Source organism: Notolepis coatsorum, assembly GCF_963971535.1.
Source record: "Notolepis coatsorum genome assembly, chromosome: 15".
Classification (NCBI taxonomy): domain Eukaryota; kingdom Metazoa; phylum Chordata; class Actinopteri; order Aulopiformes; family Paralepididae; genus Notolepis; species Notolepis coatsorum.
The window spans coordinates 16,372,169-16,387,906 of record NC_140179.1 but is presented as its reverse complement, the minus strand read 5'-3'; the positions used below and the strand labels follow the sequence as shown (position 1 = coordinate 16,387,906).

The 15,738-nt window shown below is 45.0% G+C and overlaps 1 protein-coding gene across 1 annotated transcript; it reads right to left on the bottom strand.

Moving 5' to 3' along the window:
* Positions 1 to 328: 328 nt before the first annotated feature.
* On the bottom strand, positions 329 to 13,881 carry spsb3a (splA/ryanodine receptor domain and SOCS box containing 3a). Its single transcript, XM_084330218.1, has 7 exons — positions 13,767 to 13,881; positions 8,859 to 8,992; positions 7,849 to 8,026; positions 5,325 to 5,512; positions 5,074 to 5,176; positions 4,279 to 4,404; positions 329 to 892 (listed from the first exon to the last, which is right to left on the bottom strand). Exons 2-7 carry the CDS (start codon positions 8,976 to 8,978, stop codon positions 558 to 560), a joined length of 1,050 nt encoding a protein of 349 aa, XP_084186344.1. The 5' UTR covers positions 8,979 to 8,992; positions 13,767 to 13,881; the 3' UTR covers positions 329 to 557.
* Between the last annotated feature and the right edge of the window lie 1,857 nt (positions 13,882 to 15,738).

The window sequence follows — 15,738 nt, the reverse complement described above, 5'->3', positions numbered from 1 at the left end:
GTTAGCCAACGCTACATCAAACACTGAGACCTAACGTTAGCCAACGCTACATCAAACACTGTGACCTAATGTTAGCCAACGCTACATCAAACACTGTGACCTAACGTTAGCCAACGCTACATCAAACACTGTGACCTAACGTTAGCCAACGCTACATCAAACACTGTGACCTAACGTTAGCCAATGTTACCAGCATCAAACACTAACACTACACCAGACGTTAGACCTAACGTCCCTGGCTTCCCTCCTTGCAGACCTAGGATGCAGGGGGTGGGAAGAAATGGAACAAGGCCTCTGGGGGAACCAGATGACGGCCTTTGAGCAAGTCCCTCCGTCGTCCGTGTGTGAATGTGTGAGTGAATGGGTAAAATGTGAGGAACAAATTGTAAAGCACTTTGGATAAAAGAGATATATAAATGCACCATTTACTGTTCACAGGTCCGTTTATCAACAGTAGACAGTGTGTGTGTGTGTGAGAGAGGGGAGAGACCATGATGGGGGAGGGGGGCGGGACTACAGTCTGTAAGGTCTATATGAGAGGTCAGACCAGCAGTCCGTCACGTCCAGCGACACCTCTTCCTCTGACACGCCTCCGGGTCGCAGCCCTCCGAGTCACTCTGGGACGACAGGGGGGGGGGTCCGGCCAGTGGCGGGTCGAGGCCGAGCACCCAGCCCAGCTTGTGGTGCAGCAGCTGCCTCAGGCCCGGGGGGAGGGGCAGGGCGCCCAGGGGGTCTGTGCAGCCGGGCAGCAGCCTGCGCAGGCGGGCGCAGCACAGGTACTGCAGGGAGGTGGGCGCGGAGCAGCAGCGGATCACCTTCATGCTGCTCTTGGCGGCCGTGGAGCAGGCCATGGGGAACAGCCCCCTGCTGGGCAGCCCGGTCACTGCCACGCCTGCAGGAGAGAGTGCTGTTTACAGCTGACACTAAACACATCATATCCACACCTGCAGGAGAGAGTGCTGTTTACAGCTGACACTAAACACATCATATCCTGCAGGAGAGAGTGCTGGTTACAGCTGACATTAAACACATCATATCCTGCAGGAGAGACTGCTGTTTACAGCTGACACTAAACACATCATATCCTGCAGGAGAGAGTGCTGTTTACAGCTGACACTAAACACATCATATCCTGCAGGAGAGAGTGCTGTTTACAGCTGACACTAAACACATCATATCCTGCAGGAGAGAGTGCTGGTTACAGCTGACATTAAACACATCATATCCTGCAGGAGAGACTGCTGTTTACAGCTGACACTAAACACATCATATCCTGCAGGAGAGAATGCTGGTTACAGCTGACATTAAACACATCATATCCTGCAGGAGAGACTGCTGTTTACAGCTGACATTAAACACATCATATCCTGCAGGAGAGAGTGCTGGTTACAGCTGACATTAAACACATCATATCCTGCAGGAGAGACTGCTGTTTACAGCTGACATTAAACACATCATATCCTGCAGGAGAGAGTGCTGTTTACAGCTGACACTAAACACATCATATCCTGCAGGAGAGAGTGCTGGTTACAGCTGACATTAAACACATCATATCCTGCAGGAGAGACTGCTGTTTACAGCTGACACTAAACACATCATATCCTGCAGTAGAGTGCTGTTTACAGCTGACACTAAACACATCATATCCTGCAGGAGAGAGTGCTGGTTACAGCTGACACTAAACACATCATATCCACGCCTGCAGTAGAGTGCTGTTTACAGCTGACATTAAACACATCATATGCCTTGGCTTGGGCTGAACGCTATACTAACTCGTTTGGCTGAGTTAGGGGGAGGGAAGCCGTGGGTGGGTCCTGGGCGTTGTGGACAGCGACCCCTACAGTTCGGTCGGGGCGCCTGCACAGCGAGGGTAGGATCTGGAGAAAGGTAGTGTGACCTTCCACACGTTACACTCTCTCCCGGTGAGAATCTGCGCTGCCAGGCTGGCTGCCGGCTGGCTGCACATGTGTCGGAGGAAAGCATGCGACAGTCTCCGGCCTCCCGGACCAACAGTAGGGGGGGGTGCGCAACAACCAGGAAGGGGGTTGGGAATTGGCATAACAGCTAACAGTGGGATGGGAGAAAAATCGGAAAAAGGAGGGGGGAAAGATAAGAAAAAAAAAAAAAAACAAAAAAACATCATATCCTGCAGGAGAGCATGCTGTATACAGCGGACATTAAATACATCATATCCACACCTGCAGGAGACAGTGCTAGTTACAGCTGACATTAAATACATCATATCCTGCAGGAGAGAGTGCTGGTTACAGCTGACATTAAATACATCATATCCTGCAGGAGAGTGCTGTTTACAGCTGACACTAAACACATCATATCCTGCAGGAGAGAGTGCTGGTTACAGCTGACACTAAACACATCATATCCTGCAGGAGAGTGCTGTTTACAGCTGACACTAAACACATCATATCCACACCTGCAGGAGAGACGGCTGTTGCCAGGACTCTAACTCTAACCCTAACCCTAACTAACCCTATAGTCGAGCGGACCGTACACGGAGCGGACTCCGCGGAGGTCCGCGCGGACTCTAAGTGCAAAGCTCCAATTTTCAAATGCGCGGATGTCCGCGCCGCTCACTTGGTGTCACACAAAAACGCTGCTCTGCGTTTTGGTTGACATCGACCTGCATTTAATGTGACACCGATCTGCATTCTACTCTGAACACTCGCTCCGTGCCAAGTGAGAGTAGGGCAGGATCATGATTAAATGGGTAGGATTGATCCGGTAAAACGTTGGCAGGTAGATGAGGCAAAATTTTGTTTTACTATCGCTAATCGTCATCCCTTCCAATTCATTATACATTTGGACCATGTCTTTTTTCATCATCTGAAGAAACTTGAGAAGTTTGAATGGCTTTTCTAAATGAAGTGTGTAAAACTGCCCGTTTTATTTCGAAATATTGTAAACGGAGATAACCTAGACTCTTTATTTTGACATCGGATGACGACGACGAAGAGCCCAGAGCTACGTTTTCACGAGCTTCTGAACCCAAGAGCTGAGCCTTTAGGAAGAGAAGAGTGGATACAGGCAATGAGACATGAGGTGTGTCAGCAGAACTGCCAATGTGTAGGCATCAAAAGATACTTCAGAAAGCTAGAGCCTACAGTATTATGTTTGCAAGTGTGTTCGCTAACTAGCGTATATAGCTAACATTAGCTTGCTAACATCTAACCTGCCCCATCGTCATTGACATTCTGTTAGCGTTTCAGCCCTTGTTTGCATATTAGTTTCAGATAGTTGAGTATGACTCTGTCTCTATTGCTTGTTGGTCAGTACTAACCTATACACAGTACTAATCTATATATAATACTAACCTATTATAATACTAACCTATACACAGTACTAATCTATATATAATACTAACCTATTATAATACTAACCTATACACAGTACTAATCTATATATAATACTAACCTATATATAATACTAACCTATACACAGTACTAATCTATATATAATACTAACCTATATATAATACTAACCTATACACAGTACTAATCTATATATAATACTAACCTATACACAGTACTAATCTATATATAATACTAACCTATACACAGTACTAATCTATATATAATACTAACCTATACACAGTACTAATCTATATATAATACTAACCTATATATAATACTAACCTATACACAGTACTAATCTATATATAATACTAACCTATATATAATACTAACCTATACACAGTACTAATCTATATATAATACTAACCTATATATAATACTAACCTATACACAGTACTAATCTATATATAATACTAACCTATATATAATACTAACCTATATAATACTAACCTATATATAATACTAACCTATATATAATACTAACCTATATATAATACTAACCTATACACAGTACTAATCTATATATAATACTAACCTATATATAATACTAACCTATATAATACTAACCTATATATAATACTAACCTATACACAGTACTAATCTATATATAATACTAAGCTATACATAATACTAACTTATATATAATACTAACCTATACACAGTACTAATCTATATATAATACTAATCTATATATAATACTAAGCTATACATAATACTAACCTATATATAATACTAACCTATACACAGTACTAACCTATATATAATACTAACCTATACACAGTACTAACCTATATATAATACTAACCTATATATAATACTAACCTATACACAGTACTAACCTATATATAATACTAACCTATACACAGTACTAACCTATATATAATACTAACCTATATATAATACTAACCTATACACTTGCGGTTCTTGAAGAAGGTCAGGGTGCCGTGCCAAGTATCCAGATGGACTCCTATGATGGATCCCTGACCGAAGCGTGAGGAGAAGTTCATCTTGTCTCCCTTATGGTGCAGCAGCCCTGAGAAAGATACCAACAGTGATAAACAGCCCTGAGGAAGATAACAACAGTGATAAACAGCCCTGAGGAAGATAACAACAGTGATAAACAGCCCTGAGGAAGATAACAACAGTGATAAACAGCCCTGAGGAAGATAACAACAGTGATAAACAGCCCTGAGGAAGATAACAACAGTGATAAACACTGAGGAAGATAACAACAGTGATAAACACTGAGGAAGATAACAACAGTGATAAACAGCCCTGAGGAAGATAACAACAGTGATAAACACTGAGGAAGATAACAGTGATAAACACTGAGGAAGATAACAGTGATAAACACTGAGGAAGATAACAACAGTGATAAACACTGAGGAAGATAACAACAGTGATAAACACTGAGGTAAGATAACAACAGTGATAAACACTGAGGAAGATAACAACAGTGATAAACACTGAGGAAGATAACAACAGTGATAAACACTGAGGAAGATAACAACAGTGATAGACACTGAGGAAGATAACAACAGTGATAAACACTGAGGTAAGAGAGCCCCCAGCTGTCCTCATCCCTCCCCAGCTGTCCTCATCCCTCCCCAGCTGTCCTCATCCTCACCAGCTGTCCTCATCCTCACCGGTGTAAGAGAGCCCCCAGCTGTCCTCATCCCTCCCCAGCTGTCCTCATCCTCACCGGTGTAAGAGAGCCCCCAGCTGTCCTCATCCCTCCCCAGCAGGCTGCAGAAGGTGTGCCGGTACTTGTCCAGGTTTACCTCCGAGGTCCCGATGCCGACCATCTGCAAAGCAACAGAGGAATCTTTATTAAAGGAGCAGTCCACTGTGATTATGGCTTAGCAGCAGAGTTTAGCTTCATGCCCCTCGTTGACTTCCACTAGCATGCCTACGTGAATCTGCCTCTCCATCAGCGATGGATATTGATCTCACCATGTCTGTCCCGTACACGGGGGACGTCATCTTGACCTCCCAGAAGTGCTGCCCGGCCCCCAGCTCCTGGGAGCCCCGGACGGCAGCCGTGCCGCAGCTGTACTCGCTGTGGAAGTTCACCCTGCGGCCGTCACAGCTCAGCGTGGTGGCCGCGGAGCGAGCGCTGGCGTCCCACACCCAGTCCAAGTCTAGACACAAACACAACGCTCTGACAAACACACTCTTTTCAATTTGATTCACTCCTATAGACCCGTTCGCTGTCCACGTCAGTGTGTGCGGCGCGCATCAAGGGGACAAAAGGAACGTAATCCTGGTCAGAACAACAGGGCAGACTACAATATATTTGCATTTGTTAGCCATGCTAGCGATCTAAACAATCAATCCATGCCAAAGCTAGATGTGTAAAAGGTGAAAGACTCACACTCACAGCCGCCCTGATTTGGAAAAATGACATCCATCCGTTTTTGTTTTAAACAACTTTTAGTCAGGGGAGTGTCATGGTTTCTCCATAGAGCCCTGTTGTACTTTTTTAGCCAGCAGCTCGCGCAGGTAAGGGGTAACTTGGTCACGTGACTCAGTTGGTATTGCTGATTGGCTCAAACACGGTATGTTTGTATACATCGAACAGGTCTATAGCTATAATTAGGATTGTATTTCTTTGCATAAGTAAATGGTAAATGGTGCATTTTATAGAACAGCTTTTATCCAAAGCGCTTTACAAATCTGTTCCTCACATTTGACCCGTTCGCTCACACATTCACACACACATTCACACACCGACGGCAGAGGCGACCATGCAAGGTGCCAACCTGCTCATCGGGAGCAGTTAGGGGTTAAGTATCTTGCTCAAGGACACTTTGACACGCTGCCCGGGAGGAGCGGGAATCGAACCAGGAACCTTCCGATAACCAGACGACCACTCTACCTCCTGAGCCACTGTCACATAAACACACATAATCTCACAAGTCAAGTCAAGTCAAGTCAAGTAATTTATTTATATAGCACGTTTAAAAGCTCAAGAGCCGAGCCCAGCTCTCGGCGTTGCTACCAGCTTGGCTGGTCGTTCATACTAATACAATTGGCAGTATTAGGGGGTGGGAAGCTGGTGGGTGGGAATCTGGCGTTGTGGACAGCGTCAGGTCAGGTCAGGTCTCGGCACTTGCTCAGCGAGGGCAGGACTTGGTGGAGATAGCGTGCCCTCCCACGCGTTACACTTCACCAATGAGAGTCCTCGCTGCCAAGTGAAAAGACATCACTGGCAGTCGCCGCACGCATCGGAGGAAGCGTGCGGTCGGCTTCGGGACGCCCTTGTACCGACTCGTAGGAGAACATGCATACAGCAGCCAGGGAGGGGGGGAATTGGCACGGCGACTAAATTGGACGGGGAGAAAGACAGAAAATCGGAGAAAGAGAAATAAAAAAAATAAATAAAAAAAAGGCTCAAGAGCCAACCAAAGTGCTGTACACTCAAAGGTTAAAAATCAATGTCCTGATATAAAATACACAAATACAAAAAGGCACAGCAGGACAAGACAGTACATTCAGAGAATAGGACAGTAGGACAACACACGGATAGGGGAACACAAAGTACAGTAGCACACAGGGGACAGAGGAGCATAAGAAGAGATACAAGAGGGAGGGGGCAGAATAAAATTGCATGAGAGTGTGTGAGTTAGGGTGTGGGAGAATCAGGGTTTATTGAAGGCTAGGGAATAGAAGTGGGTTTTTAGATCGGATCTCCAGGGGAAGCTGGTTCCATAGTTTGGGGGCCACGGCCTTGAAGGAGCGATCACCTCTCTTTTTGAGGGTGCTTTCACACCAGAGCTGTTTGGTCCGGACTATCGGACCAGAGTTTGTTTTCTCGGATAGTCCGCTTTTTTTGGAGTGGTGTGAATGCTCAGTCGAACTCTGGTGGTGATGTTCCTGCCTCTCTCTATCTGTCTCTCTTTGCCTCTCTCTCTCTCTCTCCATCTGTCTCTCTCTCTCTCTATATATATATCTGTCTCTCTCTCTGCCTCTCTCTCTCTCTCTGTCTCTGTCTCTCTCTCTCTGGTCGTCCTCCCCACAGCACCCCCCACCTACCCTGGCCGTCCTCCCCACAGCGCCCCCCACCTACCCTGGCCGTCCTCCCCACAGCGGCCCCCACCTACCCTGGCCGTCCTCCCCACAGCGGCCCCCACCTACCCTGGTCGTCCTCCCCACAGCGGCCCCCACCTACCCTGGTCGTCCTCCCCACAGCGGCCCCCACCTACCCTGGTCGTCCTCCCCACAGCGGCCCCCACCTACCCTGGTCGTCCTCCCCACAGCGGCCCCCACCTACCCTGGCCGTCCTCCCCACAGCGGCCCCCACCTACCCTGGTCGTCCTCCCCACAGCGGCCCCCACCTACCCTGGTCGTCCTCCCCACAGCGGCCCCCACCTACCCTGGCCGTCCTCCCCACAGCGGCCCCCACCTACCCTGGCCGTCCTCCCCACAGCGGCCCCCACCTACCCTGGTCGTCCTCCCCACAGCGGCCCCCACCTACCCTGGTCGTCCTCCCCACAGCGGCAGTCCTTCCCCCGCTGGAAGCCGTGCAGGCGGTTGTAGACGCCCTCCGTCTGGGAGTCACAGCCGCAGTAAGACTCTCCGGTGACCGGCACCGCGCTGGGGAGGACCGGGGGGGCGGCGGGGGACAAGTCTGCCTCCGAGTCCGAGTCGCTGCACTGAGGAGTCACAACACAGGAGAGTCAGAGTCACTGCTGAGTCACTGCTGAGTCACTGCTGAGTCACAACACAGAAGTGTTACAAGGCTTACCTGTAAATACCCATAACCCCACTGATGACATCACTCTGAGGCCTCACCTGTAAACGCTCATAGCTCCACGCCTCTCTCACCTGTAAACGCTCATAGCCCCACCCCTCTCTCTCACCTGTAAACGCTCATAGCCCCACCCCTCTCTCTCACCTGTAAACGCTCATAGCCCCACCCCTCTCTCTCACCTGTAAACGCTCATAGCCCCACCCCTCTCTCTCACCTGTAAACGCTCATAGCCCCACCCCTCTCTCTCACCTGTAAACGCTCATAGCCCCACCCCTCTCTCACCTGTAAAAGCTCATAGCCCCACCCCTCTCACCTGTAGACGCTCATAGCCCCACCCCTCTCCTCTCTCACCTGTAGACGCTCATAGCCCCACCACTCTCTCACCTGTAGACGCTCATAGCCCCACCCCTTGCTCTCACCTGTAGACGCTCATAGCCCCACCCCTCTCTCACCTGTAAACGCTCATAGCCCCACCTCTCTCTCACCTGTAGACGCTCAGTCATAGCCCCACCCCTTGCTCTCACCTGTAGATGCTCATAGCCCCACCCCTTGCTCTCACCTGTAGACGCTCAGCCATAGCCCCACCCCTTGCTCTCACCTGTAGATGCTCATAGCCCCACCCCTCTCTCACCTGTAGACGCTCATAGCCCCACCCCTTGCTCTCACCTGTAGACGCTCATAGCCCCACCCCTTGCTCTCACCTGTAGACGCTCATAGCCCCACCCCTCTCTCACCTGTAGACGCTCATAGCCCCACTCCTCGCTCTCAGAGACGAGCTCCCGGGCGTCAGCGTCCCGCCGTATCCCGCTCCACACATATCGCCACGCGCGGCTGTTCCTGCTCCGTCTGGACATGGCCTCAACCGTCTCTGTGGGAGGAGTCAGCCTGTCAGTCATCCTGTGAGTCTCATTTACGATATGATAAGATATTCCTTTATTGATTCCCTTGGGGAAATCCAGGCATCATAGCAGCATGGGGGAGGGGGGGAGGGAGGTACAGGTAGAAGACATGATACAGGTCGTAAAATTATCCTACAGTATCCCACCAGAAATGTACCTCTCATGCTGGGATGTAATTGGACCCCTATTACTTAATATGATTTTATACTCAATCAAGGAGGGGAATTTCCATAAGATCGACAATATTGCACTCATAACAGTCCTCCTTAAAAAAGACAAAGACCCCACCGATTGCGGTAGTTATAGACCCTTGAGCCTCCTCGGAACCGATATCAAGCTGTATTCCAAGGTATTAGCCATCAGACTTCAAAAGCATATGTCTTTAGTTCATCCTGATCAGACTGGCTTCATAAGAGGCCGCTTGATCACGGATAATATAAGACGGTTATTACATGTGCTAGATGCCAGCAAGGATGTCACCCCACCTATAGCGATGCTGTCCCTGGAATGCGATGAAAGCCTTTGATAGGTTGGAATGGTCTTATTTATGGGCAGTACTAGAAAGGATGGGGTTAGGAAAAGGATTCATTGATATGATAAAAGTATTATACAAAGACCCATCGGCCATGATTACAACAGGTATAATCACCTCCGAAATCTTTCCGGTATCGCGCTCTTCCAGACAGGGTTGCCCTCTTAGTCCCGGACAATTCGCTTTATCATTAGAGCCTTTAGCACAATATATAAGACAATCCCAATCCATAGAACCAATCGCAATTAAGGGCACACAACATCATATTAGTTTATATGCGGACGACGTAATATTGTTCATGCAAAACCCTAACACCTCAATGCCTCATCTTCTCAAGTTGATTGATGACTTTGGCAATCTATCGGGATTTAGGATAAATTGGCCAAAGTCGGCCTTCCTTCCACTTAATGCCCCTGCAAAGAATATACTCCTTCCAGAAAAAATACCAATGGTTAAACACTTCAGATGTTTAGGAGTTGAGGTATTCCCTACTATAAGCCAAACGGTGAAGTACAATTACACAAAATTCCAAGATAAGATCAAATACGACTTTGACAGGTGGTCCAAACTTAAAAACTCAGTACAGGCACGAGTATCAATAGTTAAGATGGATGTTTTACCTAGAATCAACTTCATTAGCTCAATGTTACCGTTACCCCCTCCTGATGGTTACTGGAAAAAATTACACTCCACCGCATATAAATTTATTTGGAATAACAAACCTCCATGAATAAAAAGATCCACCGCACAGAGAAATAAAGCCGACGGAGGTTTGGCATTTCCAGACTTTTACCACTATTTTAAAGCGTACTCTTTAAGACCACTGACAACCTGGTTTGACTCCCAAGCATCTGTATCCTGGAGAAACTTAGAAGAAAATATAGTAGCACCACATAGACTGCAGGACATAGTATACACCATATTATCAATTAAGCAATGCGAATTGAAATTTGGCCCCCTTATTACACATGTGATCCGGATATGGCGTGAAACACACAAAAAATATTCTAACCAACATAAATGGCATAGCCAGACTCCCCTATTCAATAACAATGCACTCCTTATTGGAAAACAACCTATAAGATACCCCAAATGGGAAAAGCAGGGCATACACACATTGGGAGATGTTTTCAACAAACGGGGTTTTTGTAGCTATCAAGATATATATAAAAAATTTAACCTCACCAGTTCCACATATTATTTTTACGCACAGTTATTGGATTGTTTGAAGGCTCATGGAGTCCCATTAAAGATACCAATTGAGCACCACAGATATCACAAATTCTTCTATGAAAGAGAGACATCGAGAGGCTTCGTATCTGATTTTTATCATCACTTACTAACGTCTTCGTATGGAATCCTCCCCCTAGACTCAGTCTGGAGGAGGGATATACCAGACTTGGAAATAGATTTTGATTGGCAAGAAGTCTGGGCAAACGTTCGAATTGCGTCACGTAACCCGGACCATCAACAAATTAATCTTAATTATATTCATAGGACATACCTGACTCCTATAAGATTGAACAGAATGGGACTTAAACAAGATTCCCTATGTTCCTTATGTACAAATGGAGATGAGGGTACATTTATGCACATGTATTGGGATTGCCCACCGGTTAAGATATTCTGGGAAGAAGTGTCCCAGCAATTATCAGAATTCTTATTTCTGAACATACCTGTACATCCCACTGTATTGCTGTTGAATGATGTTTTTCAGTTTGCAGCCCCTATACAGCTAAAGAGACTAGTTTTATCTGGTCTCACAGCTGCTAAAAAGCTGATAGCATCACGATGGTTTCAACCGGAAAAAATGTGCCGGAAGGTATGGGTTCTTACCTATCTCGATGTGATTTATCTAGAAATATCTACAGCAAGAATTTTAGGTGTCAGTGAAACCAACATTGCAATCTGGTTAGAAGTGGTGGAGAGAATAAAAGCTAGCATATGAATTGTAGTGCCTGGATAGAAACGAATGAAAATGGATGGATTATCCAAGTGGGGGTCCGGGGGGGGTGAGCGAGCAAGAGCATATGTATGTATGTATGGTATTAGATAGCAAGTATTAGGTATATATCTCGTAAACTACATTTATAATGATTCAAATGGTGATTTCATTGGATGTTTACTGTTAATGCTTGTGTGTCTAATTTGATGTTGTTAAAAAAAAATATATATATCCTACAGTGGATAAATAAAAATAGAATAGAAAATAGGCAGTGTAAACACTATAACAATATAATTATTAACTAATTTCCCACACAGTCCAGGTAGAAACCCCCAAGAGGTTTGAGTGACAGCCCAGTTCCTGTTATTTTCAACCCATGCCCTATTTTTCCCCGGATCAATTCTGACCAAAATGTTGTCAATTGTTCCACTAATGAGTGGTTTCTGATCTCTTCACATTCCCACTGGATTCATGTTGAACCTACCAGACAGACTGCACTGAACCCTTACACTGAACAACCATAAATCCGTCTTGACATTTTCTGGACAGCCCATATACTGTATTTGCAGTTTTAAAACAAATCTGTGATATATCAGAAGAAAGTACTCAGCCTCTACTGTCTTTAACTATGGATGAACACAACACTCTAACTCACCATCTTTAGATAATAAAGTACTCAACCTCCTCTACTGTCTTTAACTATGAATGTTGTGTTCAATCTAACTTACCATCTTTAGATAATAAAGTACTCAACCTCTACTGTCTTTAACTATGAATGAACACAACACTAACTTACCATCTTTAGATAATAAAGTACTCAACCTCTACTGTCTTTAACTATGAATGAACACAACACTCTAACTTACCATCTTTAGATAATAAAGTACTCAAACTCTACTGTCTTTAACTATGAATGAACACAACACGAATAAAGTACTCAACCTCTACTGTCTTTAACTATGAATGAACACAACACTCTAACTTACCATCTTTAGATAATAAAGTACTCAACCTCTACTGTCTTTAACTATGAATGAACACAACACTCTAACTTAATAGTTTGAAAACATTGTTCAGTTGAAAACATCAAACAGACTTATATAGTTCCTCATCTTATGTGCTCAATGGCCTGTAAGAAAGACAATACATGCTTATAACAAAACATGAGGAGCACCAACACAGTTTTTGAGGACTCGATTCATGCGTGGCTTTTTACACAGTATCAAAGTAATTTCACGACAGGCCTAGTAGTTACTAACATAATGATAACAGACTAACAGTTTGACTTGATGGGGTTGGGTGGGACTTGGAACAGCTATCGCTGACTACCTGCAGAACGAATGTGTGGTGTGATTGATTGATTGATTGATTGAAATTAATTGAAGTTAATTTTATTAACAGATTGCAGAATGGGTACAGTACAGTACAGCTCAATACACACAATTGTTAAGGGGATGCAGACCAGAGAGAGACTTGCGTCTTGGTTACATCAGATCGTGTTGTTGACTGTTGTTGTTATGGGGTAATAACGTTACAGGCTCTCGGATGAGCCCATCATCTACACCCCAGTCCCCATACTGCATTATATAACTGTTGTGCCAGAGCTGCCGACATCAAGAAACACATTCACTGAATTAGGCAAGTTTTCAGTTAGCAAGCTAACTTACTTAGCATAGCCATGGCCTACGTTAGCCACGCACTAGCTTAACGTTAGCGTTAGAAACAACACGCTTTGATTGATTGAAAACTTTATTTAACAGATTGCAGAATGGGTACAATACAGTACAGCTCAATACATAGGGGATGCAGACCAGAGAAAGACTTTCGTCTTGTTTACATCAGGGTCCCCCATTTTCAATTCATCATAACATACATGACATACAGATAGACAGTACTGCTACATCTATACATTTATGACATACCAGATCTACAAATACAGTACTGTTTGTGATACAAAGAGTTAGCCGTCCACATAACTTGTCATCATGGATGTCAAACATAATGCATTGCTCAGCTCATCTGGAAAAATATGAATAAGCTCATATTTCCAGGGATAGTTTCAATCAAACGTTAATTAGCAGGTTAGCTCGTGTTTTGTTAGTACGTTAGCTAGCCTTTAGCCAGACCACCTTTACCTATTACTAAGTGAAACCAACTAGAGAGAGCCATTAGCTAGGATGTTAGCTGCTAGTTAGGTTAGCACGGCACTTAACGGTGTAACGTCAGCCTCACAGAACAGAAGCAACAGTGCATAACATTAACTTACGCTATAGTTGCGAATATTATTTTCTTCTTCCAAGTCAACTTTTAAAGTAGTAATGCTTGCTGCTACATGGTGCAGCGCAGTGAGCAGTCAGCAGTTAGCAGTTAGTGCTGCAGGCAATAGGGTCCAGCTGCAGCCCTGGAGAATCCTCTCACTGGCAGAGATGCATCTAGCTGCAGAAAGACAGCACCCACAGGCTGAGGACCTACAGGCTGAGGACCCTCGCTTCCATTGGCTGATTTGGGTCACGTGACCGTCCCACCCAATGGCTGAATTGGAGTATTGCACTGCGGGATTGATTGATTGATTGATTGAAAACTTTATTAACAGATTGCAGAATGGGTATACGTGACCGTCACAGGCCCGGATTTGGGTCACGTGACCGTCCCACCCAATGGCTGAATTGGAGTATTGCACTGCGGGATTGATTGATTGATTGATTGATTGATTGATTGATTGATTGATTGATTGATTGAAAACTTTATTAACAGATTGCAGAATGGGTACAGTGACCGTCACGATTGATTGATTGATTGATTGATTGATTGATTGAAAACTTTATTAACAGATTGCAGAATGGGTACAGTGACCGTCATAGGCCCGGATTGATTGATTGATTGATTGATTGATTGAAAACTTTATTAACAGATTGTAGAATGGGTACAGTGACCGTCACAGGCCCGGATTGATTCATTGATTGTGTAGGAGACGGGAAATCACGACCAAAGAGAGTGAAGTTTCTTTGACCACACATCAGTGTGCATCATTTATTAGCATAGCCATGGATACCACAACAAACCAAGCCAAGCGTTCATATGGCCGCTCTAGCTACCCACAATGCCCCGTGTCCTTAAAGTGACAGTGTAGGTGGATTATGTCCCGTCCAGGTAAGTGTCCATGTAAGTGCCCACTACAATTGATTGATTGATTGATTGAAAACTTTATTAACAGATTGCAGAATGGGTACAGTGACCTTCACAGGCCCGGATTGATTGATTGATTGATTGAAAACTTTATTAACAGATTTAACAGATTGCAGAATGGGTACAGTGACCGTCACAGGCCCGGATTGATTGATTGATTGATTGATTGATTGAAAACTTTATTAACAGATTGCAGAATGGGTATAGAGGTGTGATAGGTGTGATAGGTGGGATAGGTGTGATAGGTGTGATAGGTGTGAGAGGTGTGATAGGTGTGATAGGTGTGAGAGGTGTGATAGATGTGAGAGGTGTGAGAGGTGTGATAGGTGTGATAGGTGTGAGAGGTGTGATAGGTGTGATAGGTGAGAGGTGTGATAGGTGTGAGAGGTGTGAGCGGTGTGATAGGTGTGAGAGGTGTGATACCACCTCAACCTCTACTGTCTTTAACTATGAACACAACACCTATCACACCTCTCACACCTCTCACACCTATCACACCTTTCACACCTATCACACCTCTCACACCTATCACACCTCTCACACCTATCCCACCTATCACACCTCTCACACCTCTCACACCTATCACACCTATCACACCTATCACACCTATCACACCTCTATACCATTTCTGCAATCTGTTAATAAAGTTTTCAATCAATCAATCAATCAATCCGGGCCTGTGACAGTCACTGTACCCATTCTGCAATCTGTTAAATCTGTTAATAAAGTTTTCAATCAATCAATCAATCAATCAATCCGGGCCTGTGACGGTCACTGTACCCATTCTGCAATCTGTTAATAAAGTTTTCAATCAATCAATCAATCAATCCGGGCCTGTGACGGTCACTGTACCCATTCTGCAATCTGTTAATAAAGTTTTCAATCAATCAATCAATCAATCCGGGCCTGTGACGGTCACTGTACCCATTCTACAATCTGTTAATAAAGTTTTCAATCAATCAATCAATCAATCAATCCGGGCCTGTGACGGTCACTGTACCCATTCTGCAATCTGTTAATAAAGTTTTCAATCAATCAATCAATCAATCTGG

Excerpts from the sequence above, each read along its gene's own strand:
- spsb3a (XM_084330218.1), bottom strand. The coding sequence starts at position 8,978 with ATGTCCAGACGGAGCAGGAACAGCCGCGCGTGGCGATATGTGTGGAGC. Across the intron at positions 8,027-8,858 it reads GGGGCTATGAGCGTCTACAG|TGCAGCGACTCGGACTCGGA; the intron begins GTGAGAGAGGGG and ends GTGACTCCTCAG. Across the intron at positions 5,177-5,324 it reads CCGTGTACGGGACAGACATG|ATGGTCGGCATCGGGACCTC; the intron begins GTGAGATCAATA and ends GTTGCTTTGCAG.